General features: G+C 45.4%; 1 protein-coding gene across 3 annotated transcripts in view; it reads right to left on the bottom strand.

Moving 5' to 3' along the window:
- Positions 1 to 23,877, bottom strand: part of rsu1 (Ras suppressor protein 1) — a 37,453-nt gene that overhangs the window by 10,507 nt on the left and 3,069 nt on the right. For 2 of the 3 annotated variants that reach the window (XM_048266401.1, XM_048266402.1), the window contains exons 4-8: positions 20,084 to 20,204; positions 16,899 to 17,017; positions 14,466 to 14,548; positions 13,694 to 13,808; positions 7,833 to 7,965 (exon numbers count right to left, since the gene is read on the bottom strand). In XM_048266401.1, the coding sequence (XP_048122358.1) occupies positions 7,833 to 7,965; positions 13,694 to 13,808; positions 14,466 to 14,548; positions 16,899 to 17,017; positions 20,084 to 20,204 (571 nt within the window). Of the gene's footprint in view, positions 1 to 7,832; positions 7,966 to 13,693; positions 13,809 to 14,465; positions 14,549 to 16,898; positions 17,018 to 20,083; positions 20,205 to 21,536; positions 22,386 to 23,877 lie in introns of all 3 variants that reach the window. The other variant, XM_048266403.1, reaches the window with a different exon arrangement.

The raw sequence follows: 23,877 nt of genomic DNA, 5'->3' as shown, positions 1-23,877 counted from the left end.
GACAGCAATTCTATTGTATGTACCTGTATGTAGTATGTACTGTAAGCCAAATGCACACTAGGAAAAGTCACAAATTGGTCGCTCATCACTGGCAACAACGCCGCCCACCTCCCCTCTTTTACTCTGATACATTCTGTTATCTGCAGTAAAATCTGATGTCTAAATATCCAGTTCACATACTTTGTGAGCCATCTCTGCTGCTACACTGATGCCAAAACAGAGTAGGGTTCTTGTGCGCAGACACTTGCATTGTGTCCCCTGCCACGATTGCACACTAAACAGCCATTGACTGCATCAGCCGTCTTTGTTCGTCTGTGATTCCCATTGTAGCACTCAGCATATTGTCTCCACTCTCTCCATTTCTCACATAGTCCCACAGGTCTCCGCACTCCGCTCTACTCTTTCCTCTGACCGTCTGTTCTATTCACTCTGTTTTTCTCACCTCCATCTCTCTCTTTCTCTCTCTCTCGCTCTCTCTCTCTCCTTCATGGCCTGCATGCACAGTTCTTTCTATCTGTCTGTTTTCTTGCCACTGGTTCCTCTTCTCTCCCCTACAGCTCATTCTCTACCTCTTTCCCCTACTCTTCACACACGTGTCTACCTGTTTGCTTACTCGACTGCCTGCCTGCTGCGTCTTCTCAAAGTCTATGTGCTTTCCACCCCTTCTCTCCTCTGTCGTGTCCCCATCCTTCCCTGGTTCCTGTCTCTTTCACTTTTTTTGTCCCACCCTCTGATTCTCTCTCTGTGATAGGGTGAGGCCGCAGACAGCTGGGCTGACAGAGGGGTTGCCCAGGCTGTTCTCCAGGGGTGCACCCAGCCCCACACAGGGGACACGCAGCCCTCTGAGACACTGACGAGGAGACCAAACCTGTCTGGATGGCTGACACGGACGATGAGTCAGGCAGAACAGAAAACACACACCAGCACCCAGTCTTTTTCTCAGAAACATTCTAGGACACACACACACACACACACACACACTCCTTTTCCCAATATATAGAGCTTTGGTCAACAAACACACACAAGCTCTCATGCATTCACAATCACACATTCCAAGCTAGAATGATGGGCATATGAGCATCCAAATAAATCTTTTTTTTTTCTACAATGCCAAGGTGAAATATGCCTGAGATCTATGTGAACAAAGCTGACTAGCACAAAGAAAGGTTGTTTTACATGACATGTAGTACATATGAAGCTGATAAGATGTAACTCCTACCCCCACACCCTCGAAAAGCGTGGGAGAGACAGAAGACAGGAGGAAGAATAGGAAACACACACTACAAGAGGGCGGACTAGGAGGAAGGTACCGGAGGCAGGGAAGAGACCCAGGTTAGAAGAGAGAGAAAAAAGAGATAGAATACAAAAAGGAGAGGAACAACTATAGGGGAGGAGAAAGAAAAGAGGATGGATAACATTTACATTTTTCTAGTCAAAGTGTGATTAAAGGAGATAGTAGTAGGAGGTAGAAGGAAGAAGAAAGGAGAAAGGTAGTGCATGGCAAGTGCATGTTAGGAGTGTTGGGTTGTTACATGTGTGGAGATGTGTTAGGATAGGAGGTATTGGCAAAATAATAGGTTCTTCAAGAGCTTCTTGACGATAGAGTGGGACGGCCCTACTCTGGTGGCACTTTGTAGCTCATTCCACCATCTGGGAACTACAAATGAGAATAGTCTGGATTGCAGTGTGTCAGTGCCAGACAACATTCCTTGGAGAAATGCAGTGGCTGAGGAGTAACATACCGTAAGCCTTCCTGAGAACATTTAAGTAAGTGGGAGCAGACCCAGCAATCACTTGTAGGCAAGCATAAGATATTTAAGCAATATAACAGTGGGAGTGGGAGTGGCGATGGTAATGGATATCGGCACGGTTGTAATTCGGCTGTAGGTACGAGGCCGAAGGACGAGTACCGAAGGCAATTAGAGCTGTGGGGATATCCTTTACTATCCCCACTCCCACTTGTGTCATATTGCTTTTATAGACCCTTTCAACAATAAAAACAAAAACAATGCTTGAACGTTCTATTTGGGCCCCAATCTACTTCCTCTGCATTAAGATAACATATGGAATGTTAAAAAGGAAGTCTTGTGGGGCCAACTATGATGCTGATAATGGAACTCTCTTGAAAGGGTCTCTACAAGAGTTCCATTACCAATTCATTTAGTTTTAAGACACAAAATTGTTTGTTCATCCTCCACCCACACAAATAGTTCTAATCTTTAGCCTTTTCGTTTACCATTGCCAAGCAACGTAACACCAGTCGACACGTACGTTGCTTGAAAGTGAACTCGAAAAAAAAGATTCAACATGGCAGAGCTAACTCTAAAACGGCAGTAGTTCTGTATTAACAAATAAGTTCAGTGTTTGTGCCCTTATATTTTGTAATACATAGCGAAAAACTAGCACAATTAAATCTAAAAACCCAGGTTTTGTGACCAAAAAATAAGTCTGAGCTCTCTGCCAGCCACCTACTGTACTTTCCGATTTTCTCACTCCAATTTTTATGTTGTGCTGTATAGTTTGTTTAGTTGGGAAGACCAGCAGTTCAGTCTTAAAAAGGTTTAGCTGGAGGTTGTGTTCCTGCATCTATGTGGCTATGTCAGACAGTCAAACTGAGACAAGTAGAGTTGGGTGTAATCTGCGTAGAAGTGATGTGAGAAGCCATCTTAGTGGATGATAGGGCCCAAGGAGGTGGTGTACATGGCAAAGAGATGCCATGTGGGGAAATGCCTGGAGAGAAGGAGTGGCAAAGGGTGAGGATGACATGGAGGGATGGAGGAAAGAGATGAAAAGAGAGAAAGAGAGAGAGGCGTTTAATTACGGAGCTGGTTTTTCAGTTGTCCACCGACAGCTGTGACGCCAAGACGATGTGCGTGTGGCAAAAGTGTGTAAAAGTGGTAGGGTAATGCGTGGCAACCGCTTTGACTGCTGGGTATCAACCAGCGTTTAGCGTAGCGATGAATAAAAGATGGCCAATGAGGAAGGGGGAGTTGTGTGTGCGTGTGTGCGTAAGAGTGTGTGTGTGTGTGTGTGTGTGTGTGTGTGTGTGCGTGTGTGTATGAGTGAGTGAGTGAGTCAGTGAGAGTGTGTGTGTCTGTGTGTATGGTTGGGGGTTGTAAGAGGAAGACTGGAGTGTAGAAGAGGAGGAGAAGGGGAGGAAGGGGTTTACGACATGTTAATGCATTATGAGCACGCAGTGGCTTCTCTCGCCGCTGTCCGTCAGCCCAAAGATCCTCCTGTCAGGTTAACAAGCTGCTGCATGAAATATGCATGGCAGCTGTCTCCTCATTTTCCCCTCTCTCTCTCTCATTCTTATTCCTTCTCTCTCTCTTTCAGAGATCAGCATTCTCCGCTGTAGAGCAAGAAAGAGAGAGAGAGAGAGAGAGAGAGAGAGAGAGAGAGAGAGAGAAAGAAAGAGAGAGAGAGAGATTTATCAGTGCATTTTCTCATTGCTCCGTCTCAAAACTGCTCAACGGATGAGAGAGCACATTTCCCCCGGCCACTAGGCTGCGGGCTACGAGACACAAATCTCCTCGGGAAAAGCCATTAGGCCAGAGCGGAGCACCCGGAATGCCGGGTGTTATTCCCACAGACAGGGAAAAATCATTTTTAGGTTACCGCCGACTTGCTCCGTTTATCAGAGTTGCAGTCCTGGAGTCTGTAGTCTTGAGAAAATAAGCGAACAAGTGCCAAAGCAAACATGGGGCGCTTGGAGGATGAGATCTGCACAGGTGGTACTGTGGCTCACCTGTTAGAGTATTAGACTGGCCAGGGCACTGATTAAACGGATGCCTTTGATGTACTGGAAGAGGCTTTGGCTGAAAGCCCACTGGTCCACCTGGTGACTCTGTAGTCCAGCGTGTGTCACAAATGACCAACATTCCTCATAAAGGCTCAGAAAGGAGACAGCCTTCCGGGGGGGCAGTGATTTAGTGATTTAGGAGAGAGAGGGAGAGAGAGAAAGAAAGAGAGAAAGAGAGAGAGGGTAAAAATAATAGAGACTAAATGAGAGTGAAGGATAAAGAATACATGAAAGAAGGGAATATAGAGTGTTACTCTGTGTTTCTGTGTGGGTGGGTAGGTAGGTGTGTGTGTGTGTGTGTGTGTGTGTGTATGTGTGTATGCATGTGACAGAGGGGGAGAGAGAGAGAGAGAGAGAGAGAGAGAAAGTGACAGTGAGAGAGAGAGGGAGGGAAGGGGAAAGCGCAAGAGTGATGAGTTCTTGGAGTTGAAGGACATTAAGGTGTGAATGAAACCGTTGGTGCGTGCTGAACGTAAGCTCACACCTTATGTTGGAGAACACACATCCACACCTACCTACCCACCCACCCACACACAAACACACATCCCCCCACACACACACACCTACAGTACCTACCCACCCACACAGAAACACACACACACACACACACACACACACACACACACCTACCCACCCACACACAAACACACACACACACACCTACCTACCCACCCACAAACACACACACAGACACTACACTATGACGCATAGAAAAGGGTCCGCCAAACAAACAGTGGAGGCTTTCACCCCATCTTTTTGCTGTGGTGAGCTGCAGAATACAAATGCACAAAAGAATGTAAAAAAACACAGACTGTTCTTTAAACCACAGTATAGCTTAGCCCCCATTGCGAGTTAGAGAGTCACAGAATTTAATGCAAGACCATCTGAATGGAATATCATTTTGAGTGTTGCATCATGTGTTAGAATAGACCGGTCAAGCTGACATTTCAGAGTCATTAAGCTCTAAGGCTTTACTTCAGTGGATCCAAGCAACCCACTACGCCAAGAAAATACACAGGCTATGAAATTTCTTCGTTTTTGCTATTAAATCACTACTTGAACCATATTTCTTTTTTTCAAAACTGAACAAAGGAGGACTTTTTTAGGCCATTTATTATTCAAATTCACTGGAGACGCAACCTTTCACCAGGACTAACCATGAGGAATGAAGAGTAGACATATCCGTCTTCATATAGAACTGCTGCCATGCTGTTGTTGTGTTGGCGGAAGAGCATGCTTGCCAACAGAAACAGGTTTTACATCAACAACTGAGAGGTAACTTGCTTTCTTTAAAGTTAGAGTCTATTATAATACCATCTTTGTCTTTTTTTTTTAAATATATATTTTTGGGTCTTTTTATGCCTTTTTTAATGAGATAGGACAGTGGAGAATGACAGGAAGTGAGTGGGAGAGAGAGTCGGGGTGGGATCCGGAAAGGACCACGGGGCGGGAATCGAACCCGGGCCGCCGACGTACGGTGCCCCCAGCCAGTCGCACCACAGCCGGGGCCACCATCTTTGTCTTTTAAAGACACAAGTAGCTGGTCTTGCCAAAGACTGAAGCACTGAGAAAGAAGGCCTCTCTCAGCCAGCCATCGATCAAGGTTTATGAGTAATGAGCCAAATGAAAGATCGTCATCGTCAAACAGACGCTTGCCGGCCGGTGAATGAGCGATTTATCGCCTTGCATCGTGTCCATGACAACCTGCTATTAGATAGATTGGCGACGCAGACGGGATTGACTAAACGGCAGAATGGCCATTCATCAAAAGGCAGAGAGGCCCCACTGCTGGATCAGCTAGAACAGCTGTAGCGCGCGCACACACACACACACACACACACACACACACACACACACACACACACACACACCTTAGGGCTGATGCTCCTACTGTCATAAACACATCTGAGTGGAAATCAATGAACAAACCTCTCAGAATGCACAACTGCGTGTCAATAAAGCTGAATAACTAGGCATCATTACCAATGGACTGCTGGCAACTGTGCTTTATGCTGCTAATGGCAGTGTCTGCCTGTTGGTATGTCTGGAGGACAGCTACTGTTCTGTACTATGTCCACCTGTATTTGCTGATTTGAAGCAGTAGAGAGTTGGAAGTAGCAGACAGTATGGGTAACAAACGACAGAGGAGATGAGGGAAGCCAAGTAACTGCAGGCACACACACACACACACACACACAGTCAGATAAAACCACAAACAACAACCCAACATGGTATGACAACAATCCAACCACTCACACACACACTCCTTTCTGGCATGAACACACACACACACACACACACACACACACACACACACACACACACACACACACACACACAGCTCTGCTGTGGTGCGGAATCCAGATCGGGTGCCTTGTGTGTACGGGCAGACAGGCTGCAGCGGCGCAGCTCAGGGAAAGATCAGTTCCAGCGAGTGGTTCCTGTGCGGCACCCAAACACACGGGCAGCTCAGCGGACAGCTAAATGATCAAACACAAGGATTTTCCTCTCCTGGTGCTGGGGGTTGGGGGGGGGTTGGGAAGGGATTGCCAAAAGAAACACTACAATTTGTTCACAAACTTCCTTGTCCTTAATGGTACGTGTGCACACACACACACACACATAGATATATACAAGGCCTACTTTTTTTTAACGTGAGGCCTCTTCTCACTAAGAAAGGGGGCCATAATGCGTTCCAAGGGGACCAGCATTTGTAAATGTGGTGCTTCTGAAGCTGGGAGCCTTCATAACAAGCTAATCACGTAGCCTATTTGCTCAAACCGCCAAAGCTCTGGACTTACACGTCGGAGAGCCCCGCGCGGTGTTTGATGGAAGCTTGGGGGACCCATGACTGAATTCTTCTGTCACTTCGACGAGACGCCAGCCTCAGGCTGTAGGACACTAATTGGTCCAGTTCTGGTTAAAAATCTGCTCTCTTCTCATTTTGTTTTTCTTTTCTTTTTTGCCATGGTTCTTTAACTGACAGCGGATCGACTTCCTGGATTGGTCCAGAAAAAAAGTGGGGACCAAAATAAATGTGGCCTGCATGAAGGGGACTAAATTTAGTGTTAATGTTCGTCTAAAATTCAAATATCTTCGGACAGTCAGTCAGCCATTTACAGAGCCATGTCCTCCCACCTTCCCAAAGGGAGTGTGCGTATATATGACAGAGAACAGTAGAACAGTAGTGAGAATGTGTATTAACGTGTGTGTGTGCGTGCGTGCGTGCGTGCGTGCGAGTCAGTGCTTTGCAATCTAATGTGTATCCCCACTGGCTAGCTAGACTGCCATGTCACTGGCATTACTGACTGAAGCCATATTAGCCTATCCATCATATCCTGCGGCCGACCCCCCTGGAGGAGAGGGGGATTGTGGGATGCATGAGTGCAAGCTGGGTGGGCGCGGGGGTCACAGCCATAGGCAGGCGCCGCCACCAGAGGCCAGATGTTATATAATCATTTGCCCGTCAGTCAGGTCAGGGCTTAAGGGCACAATGGTTTGGGGAGGGGAGGAAAAGAAAAGCTCTCACTCAATAAAATGTCTCTAACTATACACCCCAAGTGCATTTCACAACAAAAAAAACAAGCATACAAAATTCAATTCTGTAATTTACTTTTACACACGCAGGCAAACACAATATTTATAAAGCAAAATGATTTTAAGGGAGTTAGGGTTTCCGAAGTGTGCTATCAGGAAGAGCATACCAGAGGCTTGCAATGAGCAGGCCATTTTGTGACAGAAAAGACAAGGTCTTGATGATGTTCTGAGTCCACTTAATTTAAGATGACATCCACAGTCACTGGAGTCAGTATTTATTAGTCTAAATGAATAAATGAATACATAAAATGATGACAACTCACACCCACATACACACACTTGTTTTCTTATGCTTGCTTGTGTAACATTATGCCTGACACATGTGTGGTGTACACACACACACAAATATGATTTTTCATGTTGTGCTCCATCACTTTAATATTTGCAGTAGTATGTGTGCTGTAATTGGAAGAGGAGGGGGTGGAAGACTTACTACTTGTAGGTCTCGGAGCGGACATATTCAAACACATGGGACACACCCAGTTGGAACTGGTCAGCAATGGGGGTCACCCAGGGGTTATTCTCCGCCTTGAACACCTGCTTGGGTCCTGTCAGGTCCAGGTTACCTGTAAGAGAAAGACAGAGAGAGAGAGAGAGAGAGAGAGAGAGAGAGAGAGAGGGAGAGGGGCAGAGGAAGAGAGTGAGATACAGGGAAGGAGAGAAAGATCATAACATTTACCAAAAAAGTACATGTAGCCCATGGTGAGCAAGATTTGGACCGAATAAAAAACAGAAACTGTGTTGACAGCAGAGAGAGTGCAGGAGCAAGGCACTATGAAAGAGGGAGAAAAAGAACGAGAGAAATTATAATAAGACCGGGACGGTCGAGGTGGTGAAAGGGGTGGGGGTGGAGGTGGAGGGGGGGATGGGGGGCAAAACGAACATTTTGACAACGTTAGCAGCCCGGTTTGCAGTCCTAATATGGTGAATTGTAGCACACAGGGGGGCTAATTAAATAGCTGCTGATTAGCGGCTGCTGGAGGAGCTGTCATAGTGGACGCTGGAGTTAAATGCCGGCACCACGCCTCACGGAACTCTGGCGAAAGAGGGCCGACAGTCATTTGCCCGCTAATCGGCCCTCCTACAGTTCAGTTGAGTTCGGCTCGACTCACGCCTCTTTCCTCCTGTTCTTTCCTTTTGTTCTTGACTGTCTCTCTGCTCAGAGCGCTGCATGCAGAACACAGTTTTTCCACAGAGAAAGTTCTTCAGAGGAAGTAGTTTTGATTTTATGGCTAGTGTGAGGACACAGCATCTGCTGCTAAGCCCAAGCTGTAACAATGCATGTGAATTTGAATCAAGAGATGTTCATTTTAGTTCGGGGCTCCTGCTGAGACAAGGTAAATAGACAGCATGGTCCACAGTCACTTCTCTTCAGGAACAAGAGCATTAAGCGACCCAGTGGTATCCCCAGAGTTTTGGCTACACCGGTCCTTTTCTTTGGACACCACCTGTTTGCTCTCCATCATCCCTTCTTTTCTGCGTCTCTTTTCTCTCACCTCCCTCCTTTAAAAAGGGGGGCAAGTGGGGTTGGAGGACAAAAATAACAGGAGAGGTCTTAATTAACCTCAAGAATCCTGACAACATCTCCCTGCCTTCTCCTTGGGTTCCTTTTTCTGCTCCCACTTTTCTTGGTATCCTACCCACACTTTCCTTCCTTTTTCTGCTCCCTCCCTCCTACTTTTTCCTCTCCTCTCCTCTTCTGCCACCCTCTCTCTTTTCTCTCTCTAAGTTCCCCTTCACCTCGTTCTGTTCCCTGTGCCTTGGTCTGTGCGCATCACTGCACATTGTCAGTGTCCTCACTCTCTGATTCTCTCTCTTTTCCTCTTCCCTTTCTTGCTCACTACCCTCTTCCCTCTCCCTCCCTCCCTCTCCCTCTCTCTCTCTCTCTCTCTCTCTCTCTCTCTCTCTCTCTCTCTCTCTCTCTCTCTCTCTCTCCTCTCTCTCTCCCTCTCTCCCCCTCTCTCCCTCTCAGAGGTTTCAGTGGCAGGTCTAACGAGGCTGGGCTGAGAGATTGGGATTAGGCAGACATGACAGAAGGGGTCCTAATAAGCTCCCAGACATAACCACACACACACACACACACACACGGCCCCCTGCGGCATGAACCGGGTATATATCTGACTTAGCTGACCTGAAGCACCAGGCCAAATCCATTTAGTCACATGATCCTCATCAACCCAACCAGCAGACATGCAGTTATTAGCAGGGGCAGCCGCACACACACACACACACACACACACACACACACACACACACACACACACACACGCTGGCTGTGGTGGTGGGGGGCTCAATTACTATTTACTCAATTATTCATAAGCACTTAACAACAGGTTAACACCATTAATTGAGCATTTATGAACAGCTTATACCATAATGGTCACTATCATCAATATATGTTGTTACCAAAAAATAATGGTCACATCAAGATGCTCTAGGAGGTTAATGTCAACATATCAACCATGCTCTGGGTAATCTATTCTTTGGTCGTTGATGGCTTTAGATGATGCTTATTGGTGATAGTTGTCTGTTCCTGCACTCAAATGCTAACACAAAGAGCTAATCAGGGAGCATTCATAGTGAGAAAATGACTAAATGTTGATCATGATGTGGTCATCATAATGTAAATCAACATAAGATTAATTTCATGGTAATAATGGGGTGTATACAAGGGTGTGTATGTGTGTGTGTGTGTGTGTGTGGTTGGGGAGTTTGAGTTATAAGCCATACTTTGAGCCATGAGTATGTGAGTGTGTATGCATGTGTGTGTGTGTGTGTGTGTGTTAGCCAGAAAGAGAGAGAATATGACCTCTGGTGACCCCTTATGGGTTCGTTGAAGCGTGGACAGAGGAGCAGGTGAGTCCTACTGCTTCAGGTGAGGAGATGAGGCCTCGGGGTCACACCTGTCTCCCGCTCAGCTGTCTAACCCTCAGACTGGAGAGGTGTCTCGTTGACTGTCTACGTTCAGATCGGTCTTCACCCGACTGTCTGTATTTCCACGTCTGTCTATCTACAAGTCTGTCACACTCACTCTCTTCCACTTTATTAGTCCATCTAAACCTTGGCTGCCCATCTGGCTATATATCTGCTAGCACCACTGCCTTTATCTCCATCTATCCGAATATGCCAAACAGTATAAATGGCAAAAAAAGGAAAAACATGGGCAAGCTGGTCTGACATATATGAAATTAATAGATGGCTAATTTTTGTGTGTGTGTGTGTGTTTGTCTGCTCTGCCTGCTCCGCTGCACTGCCAGACATCTGAACTCTAGCCGTCTGAGCAGGCAGAGGCTAGGGGATATGTTTTTCTCTGTCAGAGGCTTCGTGTCTCTTTACACACACACACACACACACACACACACACACACACACACACACACACACACACACACACACCTCTGGGAGCCAGCCAATCATCATGACCCCTCATCCAGCCTGTCTCCCCAACAAAATAAACAAACACACAGACACACATATCTTTGTTTGTGTTTGTTAACCATGTCCATTGGCTCTCTGTGGCATGGCAGCCTGACCACTGACTTGCCAGCATGTTCAACAAGATGTGAAGCCTGACAGAACAACACACTAGGAAGCAAGACAGAATCTTTTTTCCCCTTTGTTCAATAAATCCTAAAGCACCATGTCCTATATGACGCTATACATGTTTAAGATGTAGTGTCCATGTAAATCAGCAATTACAACAAACGCCACACACACAGGTATGCAGTGGCTCTTCAAATAGACACTTTGAATAGCCCAGGCTACTTTGGACTGTCTTTGGACTTTGAATAAGCAAACGACAATTCCAACTGCAAGGTCCTAAATTGAAACGAGCGATGATGGTCCCGAATTAAAGAATGTCTCAGAATGCCACACATGCAAAGCATAAGCGACAAGCAATGAGTGGCAGACAGAGTCACTTAAGAGTCACAGTGTCACTTATAGGCCACCAGAGACTGTTTTTGAGTCACACCGTTGCAAATTTCATATGATGCATCATTCCACAAAATGGTTTGTTTTCTCTATCATCAAGTTATTCAATAGGCTAAGCATATAGCCTTGACTCAAAACAGCTGTTAGGATTATGTCATTTTGATTTGTAAAAAATGTCACATGCAGCCATGCTTAAATTCTGCTCACTTCACATTTATTATATTATATTTATTACAGATAATTATATTATCTGTAGGCCTATTCATTATTGAATGCTTACCTGGAATTATGTTTTTCCCTAGCAACCTATTCTTAAAGCAGGCCTACCTGCAGGCATGTAATTGGGCTACAGGAATAGCATGTTTGAACGGGCACTGCACTAGTTTGATAAATGAACCGTACATTTTTCAGTAGCCATAGGTGTATAGATTTCTACACAAAATCTAGGCTTTTACTGCCTGATATATCCGATTTTGTGTACCAGAGTTTAGTGCTGGGCTGGTGGGTGCCTATACCCAACCTCTCCACGGCACATCAATTGTTAGCCCGAGAATTCTCGTCACAATTCAAAATTCCACTGGAGCTCCAAGCGGATTTGTACACGCAGCCTTACAAGGCTGTTTACAGCTCTTCGAGTCACGGTAAAATTTAATTTTTGGTACATAGCTAATTTAGATACACTTATGGTGTGGGTGCTTACGTTTCTTTAGGAATCTGCCATCTTGGTTTGTATAGAAATGAATATTAAGTGACACATACACGTAAGAGGTTGGACATACTGATGGTGCGTCAAATGGATTCATTGTAAACAACCATGCAGGAATAGCCTTATCAACTTGGGATCCATCTTATTTCACAAACATGGTGTCCACAAACAAATCAAATAGTGTGTGTGTGTGTGTGTGTGTGTGTGTGTGTGTGTGAGTGTACAGTATAGCCGTGGTTAGACCTGTCGGTGGGTTATGTGAAGGTGGGACTTTATGCTGGTTGTGGATGAGAATTGGGGCTAGACAACCAGGGCCAATTTCCCATTCATGGATTAAGCCTAGTGTTAAACTAAAAAATTTTTTTTTTTTTTTTTTTTTTTTTCAAAGGAGATTTTTTATGGAATTTCTCTTTCAATCTAAGACTACACTTAATCCATTTATCCATGTACAGAATCCCAAGTGTCTAGAGATGAGTCTTCAGACTGTCTGCATGTGCAATGATCCAAAAACGCGCTTAAAATTTGGTCTCTTCAGAATATCAGTGCACTTTCAGGGCCAAAGTACAACTTTCTCCACATGCACCTCCATATCCATGAAGTCATCAATATACATAGTGCTTTAAAAAAAAAAAACAGTGATGTGTTGGTGCAAATAGAAGCTGAAACTGTACAGAGGATGTAGAGTAAAATTTTATGGCGCAGTGGAGACTTTGAGTGAGTGAGTGAGTGTGTATACTCTAGTCTGTGCAGCCTCAGAGATGTGTTACCTTGAAAGAGAGGAAAATGCAACACAGCAGCATGACTTCTACACCTCACATATCCTCCCTGCCCTTCCTCCCAGCTCTGCCTATCTAACTCACACACTTTATACTGGTCTTTCCATCACTCTCACGTGCTCCATTTATTATCAAAGAGCACAGATGACAACCACTACTTGGCCAACTAGTGCTACTTATGAAAGTTTTTTTCTGTTCTGTTCCCCATACTTATGTCATATATTTCATACTATTTTTTAAGTGACACTGAGTTGTGTAGATATGTTGTGTGTGTGTGTGTGTGGGCAGCCGTGGTTGCCGTGGTTAGCACTCTGGACCTGTAACCGGAGGGTTGCCGGGTCGAGCCCTGACCAGTGGGAACGGCTGAAGTGCCCTTGACCAAGGCACCTAACCCCTCACTGCTCCCCGAGCGCCGCTGTTGTAGCAGGCAGCTCACTGCGGCCGGGATTAATGTGTCCTTCACCTCACTGTGTGTTCACTGTGTGCTGAGTGTCTTTCACTAATTCACGGATTGGGATAAATGCAGAGACCAAATTTCCCTCACGGGATCAAAAGAGTATATACTTATATATATACTTAAGATGTAAGTGGATGTGCATGTGTGTGTGTGTGTGTGTGTGTGTGTGTGTGTGTGTGTGTGTGTACTGTAAGTATTACCCAATCCAGACAAAATAGAGTGTACAAGTATTAGTGTATCTGTTTATGTGTGTGTGTGTGTGTGTGTGTGTGTGTGTGTGTGTGAGTGTTTTCCTGTGCCTGTGTGTGCTTGTGCCTGTGTGTCCGTGTGCTTGTGTGTGCGTATGTGTGTGTGTGTGTGTGTGCCTGTGTGTGTGTGTGTGTGTGTGTGTGTGTGTGTGTGTGTGTGTGTGTGTGTCTTACCCAGCTCAGGGGGCAGGACTGTGAGGCGGTTGCCCTGGATGTGCAGCTCCTTGAGCTGGGCCAGATCTCCAATCTCTTTTGGGAGAGAGATGAGGTCATTATCCCTCAGACTCAACTGCAGAGAGAAAGAGAGGAGAGAGAGAGAGTGAGAGAAAGAGAGAGAGGGAGAGAGAGCGAGAGAAAGAGAGAGGGAATACAAAGGGGAAAGCAAAGAGGAAGAGGACAAGGAAGAGAAACAGAATAAGGGAAAGAGGAGGGGGAGAAGAGAAAGATAAAGACAGAAGTATGAATACCACACAAACACAAAGCCATGTATTTGTGCTTTTGAGAACTATACAGAACATTACTGTAGCTATCACACACAGACATACACACAGTAGAAGAAAATGCAGAAAGACTAAGTAGCACAGCCTTACACAAACATAACTTTCACAGATAAAAAGGTCCCTAAAGCGGCTGAATGTAATTTTTCATAAAACACAAGTGTGATTTATCTTGTATTGTCCCCATCGAGAGCGGTGCAGGCGCAGCCTCTTAACCAGCTACAGATGAGGCCTTAAATCAAGCCCAAAACAGCACTGATGAACAACACACACACACACTGCATTGAAACACTGAGGCACTACCAACACACAGACACACATGAATACAGCCACACACACATTCACATGTCTAACACAGAGACGTACACAGACACACACACACACACAGACACAGACACACACAAAAACAAAGGCATTGATTTTGGGGTGAATTTAGATGAATTACTCACAATCTGCAGCTTGGCCAGTTTGCCGATGTCGGCGGGCAGGACCTCGAAGTCATTGTCACTTAGATAGAGTGCACGCAGGGTGGCTGAAAATGAGAGAGCCGCAGGTGAGCCACACACGGGTCCTACAGGCCTGCCTTCGCCACTGCCTGGTCAATAATGCTGTTCAGCTCTGATCTACGTAGAGTGGCGTGAGGCGATTGAGGAGTAGTTGACATAAACACACCCGAACATACACATGCATACATGTATTGTTTTAAATCAATGTAATGAACATTGCAATACCATCACACACATGAGAGGGGAGAGTAGGAAATTTAGGTGAAGCTGATGGGGGTGCTTGCATTTTGTCAATGGATGATGGCTTACAGGAAGGATTGTAGCACTCATGCATAAGGATGTCAAGAGTGCTCAAATTAATAAAAAGGCAATATGGATTTATATTTTGTTGCTGAGGAAAAGGAAAACACACACACAGAACACACACACACACAGACACACACACACACAGGTGACAGAAAATATAAATGTCTACAAGCCTCCACAGAGAAGTCTCTTAACTGCCACATGTAGTTAATCTTCAGTCAATGGTAATGACCTAGGTCTGGTGGAACTTGCCAGTTCAGTGACTGAATCTTTATACAAACCTTTAGGCTTTCAATAGCCATCCAGTGGATTGTCCACAAAGCACCGCTGACGGATTCTTCCCTGAAGGCTTTTACTGGCCTGTACATCTTAACTACATCGGAAGAGGTGGCAGGACCACTTTCAGACCTGGCTGACGCTCTATGTAAACCTTGAGAGCTGATGGTCAATGCAGTAGTGAAGGCTGTTTAGACTGTCTAAACAAGCCAGACTCATTCCTCTCCTACACCTGATTATAGGTCAACTGACCTTCATCCATCATTCAGTCCCATTCATCTATGCCCTACACAGACCATTCCCTTACAGAGCATGCATAAACACACACACACACACACAGAGACACACACACACACACACAGACCACTTACCAACATACTTATCAACACACACACATACACAGCAGATTGTCTTTAATCACCCCAAGCTCATTCATTTCATTAATCAGATGTGTTTTTAATTTGCTTTGTGCATCACCGCTGGTATCTACTGCTGCTTGTCCAGACCGAGGGGTGATAAATCAAGAGAGAGAGAGAGACAGAGAGAGTGTGTGTGTGTGTGGCTAGTAAGGGGGAGATTAACGAGGACCATGGCCTAGCCTCTGTCCCTCTGCAATCACAGTAGCTGGATTAAACTAACAGCCCATTAGCAGCAGTCTCTCTCTCTCTCTCTCTCTCTCTCTCTCTCACACCCACACACACAATTTCTCTCTTCCTTCTCTCACACACACACACACACACACACACACACACACACACACACACACACACACACACACACACACACACACACACACACACACACACACACACACACACACACACACACACACACACACACACACACACACACACCTGCAGCACTTAATGGCACAGTGATGAAGATAAGGAGCACATCTATAATTATGATCATGCTCATGATGCTGATGATGATGTCGACGATGATGCGGGTAATGTCAAAGAGGGTAACGATGTGTATCAATATGGAGAATAAAGTACGCTAGGGCTGAGAGAGAATGATGGCAAGAGGGATGGAGCTAGCCACTGAGCGTGTGTGAGAATTTATCAGTGTGTGTGACGGTGAGCGAGCGTCAGAGTCTATGCGTATGAAGAAAACATGTGAGAGGCAGAAACAAATGACATGTCTTTGACAGGGAAGGAGGGAATGAGAGAGAGAGAGAGAGAGAGACTAAGACTGCATTCAGATAGTCTTTTTGCTTAGGAAGGTTCCGATCAGAGTAAAATGCTCTGGAAATATTTTGTGATCTTAAATTGCTTAGGAAAGTTGCATCAGTACATCCATTTAAACCTCCTTTAGCAGAGGGTACACTCATTGAAGAATCATTAGTGAAAGGAATGCAGAAAGTGAAGCCCCACAATTCCTTTTCTCCAGGTAACAACAACTGGTGAACGTGACACCCAATTTCTTATAATTATGTAGCCAGTGTAAGGAGACTTGGATTCTCTGCTGAAAGAGAGTATGTGCATAACAGGGAGAGGGAAGAGAGAGAGAGATGAGTGTGTGTCTGTGTCTGTGTCTGTGTGTGTGTAAGAGGGAGGGAGGGAGAGAGAAAGATAGTGTGTGTCTCTGTGTGTGTGTGTGTGTGTGTGTGTGTAGAGGGAGGGAGAGAGAGTGATAGTGTGTGTCTCTCTGTGTGTGTGTGTGTGTGTGTGTGTGTGTGTGTGTGTGTGTGTGTGTGTGTGTGTGTGTGTGTGTGTGTGTGTGTAAGAGGGAGGGAGAGAGAGTGATAGTGTGTGTCTGTGTGTCTGTGTGTGTGTGTGTGTGTGTACTCACTGAGGTAGAAGAAGTTCCCAGGCAGAGAGGACTCATTCAGGTTGTTGTAGGTGATGTCCAGCACTTCCAGCGCTGGCAGAGAGCCAAAGCCACGGGGCAGAGTGCTCAACCTGTTCATCCTGCACACACACACACACACACACACACACACACACACACACACACACACACACACACACACACACACAAATATTAACGATCACTCTCACAAGCATGCTAACTTTTTAAGGTTCTCCTAAGGCTCACATTACAAGGCCAACATAACAGGCCAAAAAGGTTTGAAAAACGCAAACTGTGATTTACAATTTGTGAAAAGAAGAATGCAGGTCTGGTTTTTCACATACAGTTTCAGCTTAATAGAGTTGAATTGATGAATGCACAGTATGTATACAGCTCTTTACATTCAACCTTCAGATACATTTCCCTTTTGACCAAAAAATCTAAATGAATCTCATCAATCAAAATCATCATCAACTTACTGTATGCTAAGTTTTGACAATGAAAATGATTAAAAACTAACCATTTTCAATCAAAGGTTAAAAACAATCCAATTGTTCACATTGTGTTATATTTTCATTCGGTCACACACACACACGTGTGCAATCACAATAAGGATCGATAGCAGACACACACAGGCCGCCTGGCCCTCCGCTGAACACACAATCAGAGACAGACAGGTTAAAATGCCTGCAATCAATAAACACAGTAAAGATTGATGGAGAACAGATAGCGGCACCACGCTGGTCGCACACACACACACACACACACACACACACACACACACACACACACACACACACACACACACACACACACACACACACACAGAGAAAGAGAAATGGGAAGAGATGCACAGATGAGATGCAAAAACTGCATACATGAAAGGGAGAGAAAAGAGGACAGAAAGAACAAGAGAAACAGAGAGAGAGAGAAAGAAAGAGAGGTGAGGAGGGAGAAGGAGATAAAGAGAGCAGGTGAAGAAAGATAAGATATAAGAGGAGCAAGGCAAAAGAAGCACTGATAAAGTTCAGAAAAAAGCCTCACTATGTTAACACTAGATTAACACTACCACGATTAATGAAATACTGTATTTTTATCCTCCTAAACCCCAGGCCCACCAGTGCCCATTTCATAGAGGGGCTAAACACATACTCAATTACCAGTTCTGCTATTGGGTTCATCTGACCCCTGCAGAGGTCACAATGAACACACACACACACACACACACACACACACACTCTGAGTGACACAGGGAGCTGAAGTGAGTGGAGTAGTGGAAGAGGGCTGTCTGCACACAGTGCAAAGAGGCTGTGAATGAAGACACCACCACTTCTCCCACAAATCACCCCCCCTGATTAACCAGCAACGCTCCAACTCCTCTCCCATTCCCCCTCACCCTTTTAATTTCCCTCTCTTGCCATCTACCCTGTCTTTTCTCTCTCCCTCTCTCTCTCAATCACTTCCTCTATCATTCCTCACTTATTCTTTCTCTCTCTTCCTCTCTATTTTCCTTAATTCCATTATCAGGTCTTCACCTGTGTGTAGGGATGACACGAAGGAGGTGAAGTTGGGAGCACAATCTTGAGGTGCATGTTTGGTTGGAGAAGGAGGAAAATAAATAAAATAAACAACACGCACAAATTGATTCCAGTGTGTGTTTGCGGAGTAATTACAGGGCGGGGGAATTGTTTTTGACAAACGAGATCAGGTACAAACACACGGCCAATTGCACAAACACACACACACACATTAAGAGGAATGCGGGGTGCTGGCAGGAATATGACAGGCCAGCTTATGTTTTTGAGATTACAGCTGGATATGAGGCAGGTGACAGTAAATCGATGGGGAGTATGAGACTGTGAAAGGCGGCGGGAGATTGGCCCCGAGTCTTAATCCCGCGTGACATTGAGCAGGGCACCATTCCATCTGTTTGTGTGTGTCCTTACTGCGCGGACACCTGGGACTCCGAGACCCTACAAAGACGTTGGGCACAAAGGACAGCTGCAGGCCGCTCGGCACAGCAACAGAACAATAGGCCAGCGGCCAGACACACACACACACACACACACACACACACACACACACACACACACACACACACACACACCTCTGAGGGGCACCAACAGTGTTTGGGAAACAATGGGTTTGTCGTTCCAGTGTTAACAACACTGACAGTCACCCTGCTCTTATGGCCACTGAAGGGATAATAAGGACGAGTCAAAGAGTGCTGGACAAAAACCTCAGTCCACTGCAGGTTCTTCCCTTCTTTAAAAAGTTAGCTTATCCAAGCAAAAGGTATGCACTGGATGGTTCGTGTTAGCACTAAATTACCCCCAAAATCAACTGTTAATCACCTTAATCATCTGATCAAAAGATAATAAAATAACTGCAATTAACTGAGGTGATCTAGCATTAGATGTAGTGAAATCCTCCTCCTCCACATAAATCCTGCAATGTTTTTCACATTGCACAGTTTGGATTTGTTGATTCCGAGGAGCAAGGTGCGGCGTCCTCATTTCCCTGCACTGCAACATTATCCCTCCAGCTCCAGGGGGAGCGGTGTGATAACATCGCCACGCTGATAACTCGGCACATGTGGACTCCGTCAAACAGGCTTTTCGCATCCACACGGCCCCCGTTTAGCGGGAGTTAATTCCGCCACGCCAATTGAAGGATGCCCCGGAGATAAAGCTGCCGTGTACTGGAGACGTAGACAAGCTTCCGCCCCGCGAGAGAGACACTTAATTGTAGTGTTAAGTGATTAGTGACACAGGCGCCGACAAGAAAATAACACGGGGATCCGATAAGGCTGGCTGCCGAGTGGCTAAGACAGGGATGTTGTACAGAGGCGCTGCTCCATTAGTGTTCAGAACGGGGCCTGGATGATAATTTGAGTGTAGGAGAGAGGCGAGGAAAGGAAGAGAGTAAGGGAGGAGGAAAGACAGGATTGATGTGGAGGGAGAGAAGAGGAGAAGAACAAACAGAGGAGGAAAATAAGTGAAAGAGAGAGAGAGAGAGAACACAGAGAGTGATGGGCACAGGAGGAGAGCGAGTGTTAAGAGAGAGGGTAGGGGGTAAACAAGTAGTTCAAAATCATAAAAAGCAAGACGGAAAATGAGAGAGTGCATGAGAAAGAGAGACAGGGAGGTGGAGAGGTGGGGGGTTGACGGAGGCGTGCCACCCACCCCAGGTTGAGGTGCTTGAGCTTCTGCAGGCTGCTAATCTGGGTGGGAAGCTCCTCGATCTGGTTGTTGAACATGTTGAGCACCTCCAGGTTCTTCAGGTCCGCAACGTTCGGGGGCACAGCTGCAACAGACAGAGAGAGAGAGGGAGGGAGGGAGGGAGGGAGAAATGGCATAAGGGAGGGTGGGGGAAAGAGAGAGAGAAAAAAAAATGATGAAGATAGCAACAGACCAAAAGACGTTAAAGACAAATATTGAAACCCTTTTCTCCCAACAACAGGATTAATTCGCCTCGTCCAGACGGGCATCCACAATCCATCACTGGCTGCTTTGCTTTTGTTATCGACAACGACAGAATCAATCGTTCCCACCCTCTCCTCGCTCACTTGCCCGCTCGCTCCCTCCTTCCCTCTCCTCTCATTTTGGTCCCAACATGAGAGACGAGGCCTGGCGGGCGGATGGCCGGACACACACACACACACACACATGTGTGTGTGTGTGACCTCACAGGGCTTAACGAGCTAATTATCAGCTGGAGGTGGACAGACGACCTGTCTTTGATGGCTCAATTATGGGTTGCTGGGCTGGACAGCGATTTGACATTTTAATGATGGAGGTGTTTAGCATGGAGACTCTCCAGGAGGCTGTGTCTTTCCTGGGGGTGGGGATGGGGAGTTAGAAGGGTGGGTGCGTGGGTGGGTGGGTGCGATGGGCGTGGAGTATGGAAGGAGGGGAGAGGTGGAGGGGAGGGGTGTGTGTTCGGGTGGAGACAGGGATCAATGGGGATAACAGTCCCTCCATCCGATTAGAGGCTTGATCAATGGGGTCCGAATCAGGACACCAATGCCGTGACTATACACACAAAACACAGCCACACACACACACACACACACACACACACACACACACACACACACACACACACACACAGTGCATGACACGGGCCTTCTCCCCTGAGATCAGTACATGTCACCACACCCAGTGCATACTGATATCACATTAGCAGGTTAATCCTACAGAAACTCATCTACCTTCACATTCAGCCTTCTATCATCAAAAACACAATAATATTCAACAGATTAACAGAAAAACACACACAGGCCAGAACGCACAGCATACAAAAAATTTTATACACGCACACACACACACACACACACACACACACACACACAAACACACACACACACACACACACCAACACTATCCCAGCTGCTTTAAATGTAAAATATTGCTTCTTTCATCTAATAAAAAAATACATCTAAAATAAAACTGTTTCAGCATTAAGCAGAAATATACAGATATATACAGTTTTACAGACAAAGGAAGTCAATTTTATGAAAACAAACACACATGTTGTCTCCTAATGAGCTTCTTCTCAGCAGAAGAGCCCAACCAGCATTTAGGGGCTTTGGGCTTTGCACTAGTGGCACACTGGGGTAACATCAGAGAGACAAACCTCTTCCTCTATCGCTGCACTTCATCCAGGATTTATAAAAATCAATGCCATTTCTTTAGTGGTCACAACGGAACTGTAAATGCGCTCGGAATCAATGCGGAGTAAGGCGAGTGAAGTCCCCAAAGCTGGTGTCCCAAATCTCCCTCTCTGACGATCTCTCTCTCTCACACACACAAAAATGCACAAACATGCAGATATGTTAGTACTTCGGGACACACACACACACACACACACACACACACACACACACACACACACACACACACACACACACACACACCAAATGTATTCTTGCCCAATGTAAACAAACAAACATAAATAGATACAGTTACTGAAGTTTCCAGCAATTAATAACACACACTATTGATCAAACTCTTCCCTCTCAGTTTTTCATTTATAAATACAAAGCAATAATAAATGTTTTGCACATGTGTGGGATATTGATTATGGAAATCTGTCTGTGTGGTTTGCACAATATGTCGAAAAGGTAAAGGCAAGAGCCTGGTGAAAAAGGCAAACAATGTAGGAGACAGACAGACAGACAGACAGACAGACAGACAGACAGACAGGAAGAAAGACAGAAAGTCAAGCAGAAAGAAAGAAAGAAAGAAAGAAAGAACCTGTGGAAGGTGTGCTCCCATGACAGTCTGTGCTCTTTAATGGTCAAAGAGATGGATGGTAATAAGAGGGATCTGGCTAAAGACTGGAGAGCAGCGAGAAACCCCAACCTTTGCCGAGCTGATATCGCTCCATCGCCCTCTTCCTCTCTCTCTCTCTCTCTCATTACCGTGGTTGGGTGTGTTAGCGGATCATGTGGCCTGTGAGCCCGCTCTCTCCTCTCGCTCCTTTCTTTAATGAAAGGGTTCCAAATGTCAATGTAATTCCTGACTACCTTGAAAAGTTCAAAAAGACGACACTTCAGCCTCCTCTCCAGCTCACCCCCACACTTTTTTTAAACGCAGGAGGGACAAGAGGAGCTGACCTTGAGGAAGAGCACGAGCACATGTTGGAGGGGGTGCTGAGGGAGGGGGAAAAAAAGGAAATGATACAAAACTCACTAATTCACATTCTGCACCGTTGTGTTGTGACTAAATGCGTAATCCACAACTCTCTGATACACACAAAGATAACATTTCGAACAACAAAGAAATGGTTTTTTTTTCTTTGGTTCGTCTATTCCGCTGAACTCCAAATTCAAGAAAAAAAAAACTCCTGCAGGTGATCGCCATGGATGAACCTCAATCTCATTAAAACGCTTTGATCATCTCTGAAAATAGCACCTGACAGGATAGCAAACGCTATCGCACCCATAGATCGCCACCGAGATCTGATTAGGAGACTATTCCAGTAGAAAAACAAACAGAAATAGGGGGGAAAAAAATATCAAGGCAAACTATTTAGACACCCAAACTGTCTCGGTGTGCATAGCTGAGAGAGATATGTGTTCCCAAAAGAACAAGGGTGGGTCATTGGTCATTATCTGTCAAGTAAGATAGAATCCAGAAAAATGGCTGCTGCATAGTCTCAGATTTGGCTCAAGGGTTTCCTACATAATGCTAAGGTCCCAAAACCTGTGAAATATTTTTGTTCAATTCCAATGTTTTCATATTTTCTTTGCCCTTGGATTTTTACACTCTATCTTGGGAGCCATGTTTGGACATTAATATCATAAAAGCATTATTCATGCCTACCCAAACTTTGTAGGATGAAAGACAAACATATTCTCAGTCTGACAGGACCATTATAAATATCTACTGAATGCTCGTTGATTTCATATAAGGCTGTCAGGTTTGGAACAATATGCAAAAATGAGCAATGCTGAGGGTATTATAATTTCATTTTCTATACCCACATGGTATTATTTTGTCTTGAAATACAATATTTTGTTAATGGTGTGCCAATATTAGAAGCATCCACAATGGCCATAAATTGAGCTACTTCCACACAGATTTTCAAGTTCCTACGAACTACCTCACATGATTTTAGTCTTTTAAAAATAAGCAAAATATGCAACCTTCCATTGTTTTATCCTTAATAACTCCATCCGGGGCAGCCGTGGCCTACTGGTTAGCGCTTCGGACTTGTAACCGGAGGGTTGCCTGCAAGCCCCGACCAGTCCAGTGCCCTTTAGCAAGACACCTAACCCCTCACTGCTCCCCGAGCGCCGCTGTAGCAGGTAGCTCACTGCGTCGGGATTAGTGTGTGCTTCACCTCACTGTGTGCTGAGTGTGTTTCACTAATTCACGGATTGGGATAAATGCAGAGACCAAATTTCCCTCACAGGATCAAAAGAGTATATATACACTATACTATACTATACTTCTATCCATGCCCGTTATAT

The sequence above is a fragment of the Alosa alosa genome, chromosome 16, assembly GCF_017589495.1.
Source record: "Alosa alosa isolate M-15738 ecotype Scorff River chromosome 16, AALO_Geno_1.1, whole genome shotgun sequence".
Taxonomy (NCBI): domain Eukaryota; kingdom Metazoa; phylum Chordata; class Actinopteri; order Clupeiformes; family Clupeidae; genus Alosa; species Alosa alosa.
This window is presented reverse-complemented; position numbering and strand designations above follow the sequence as displayed.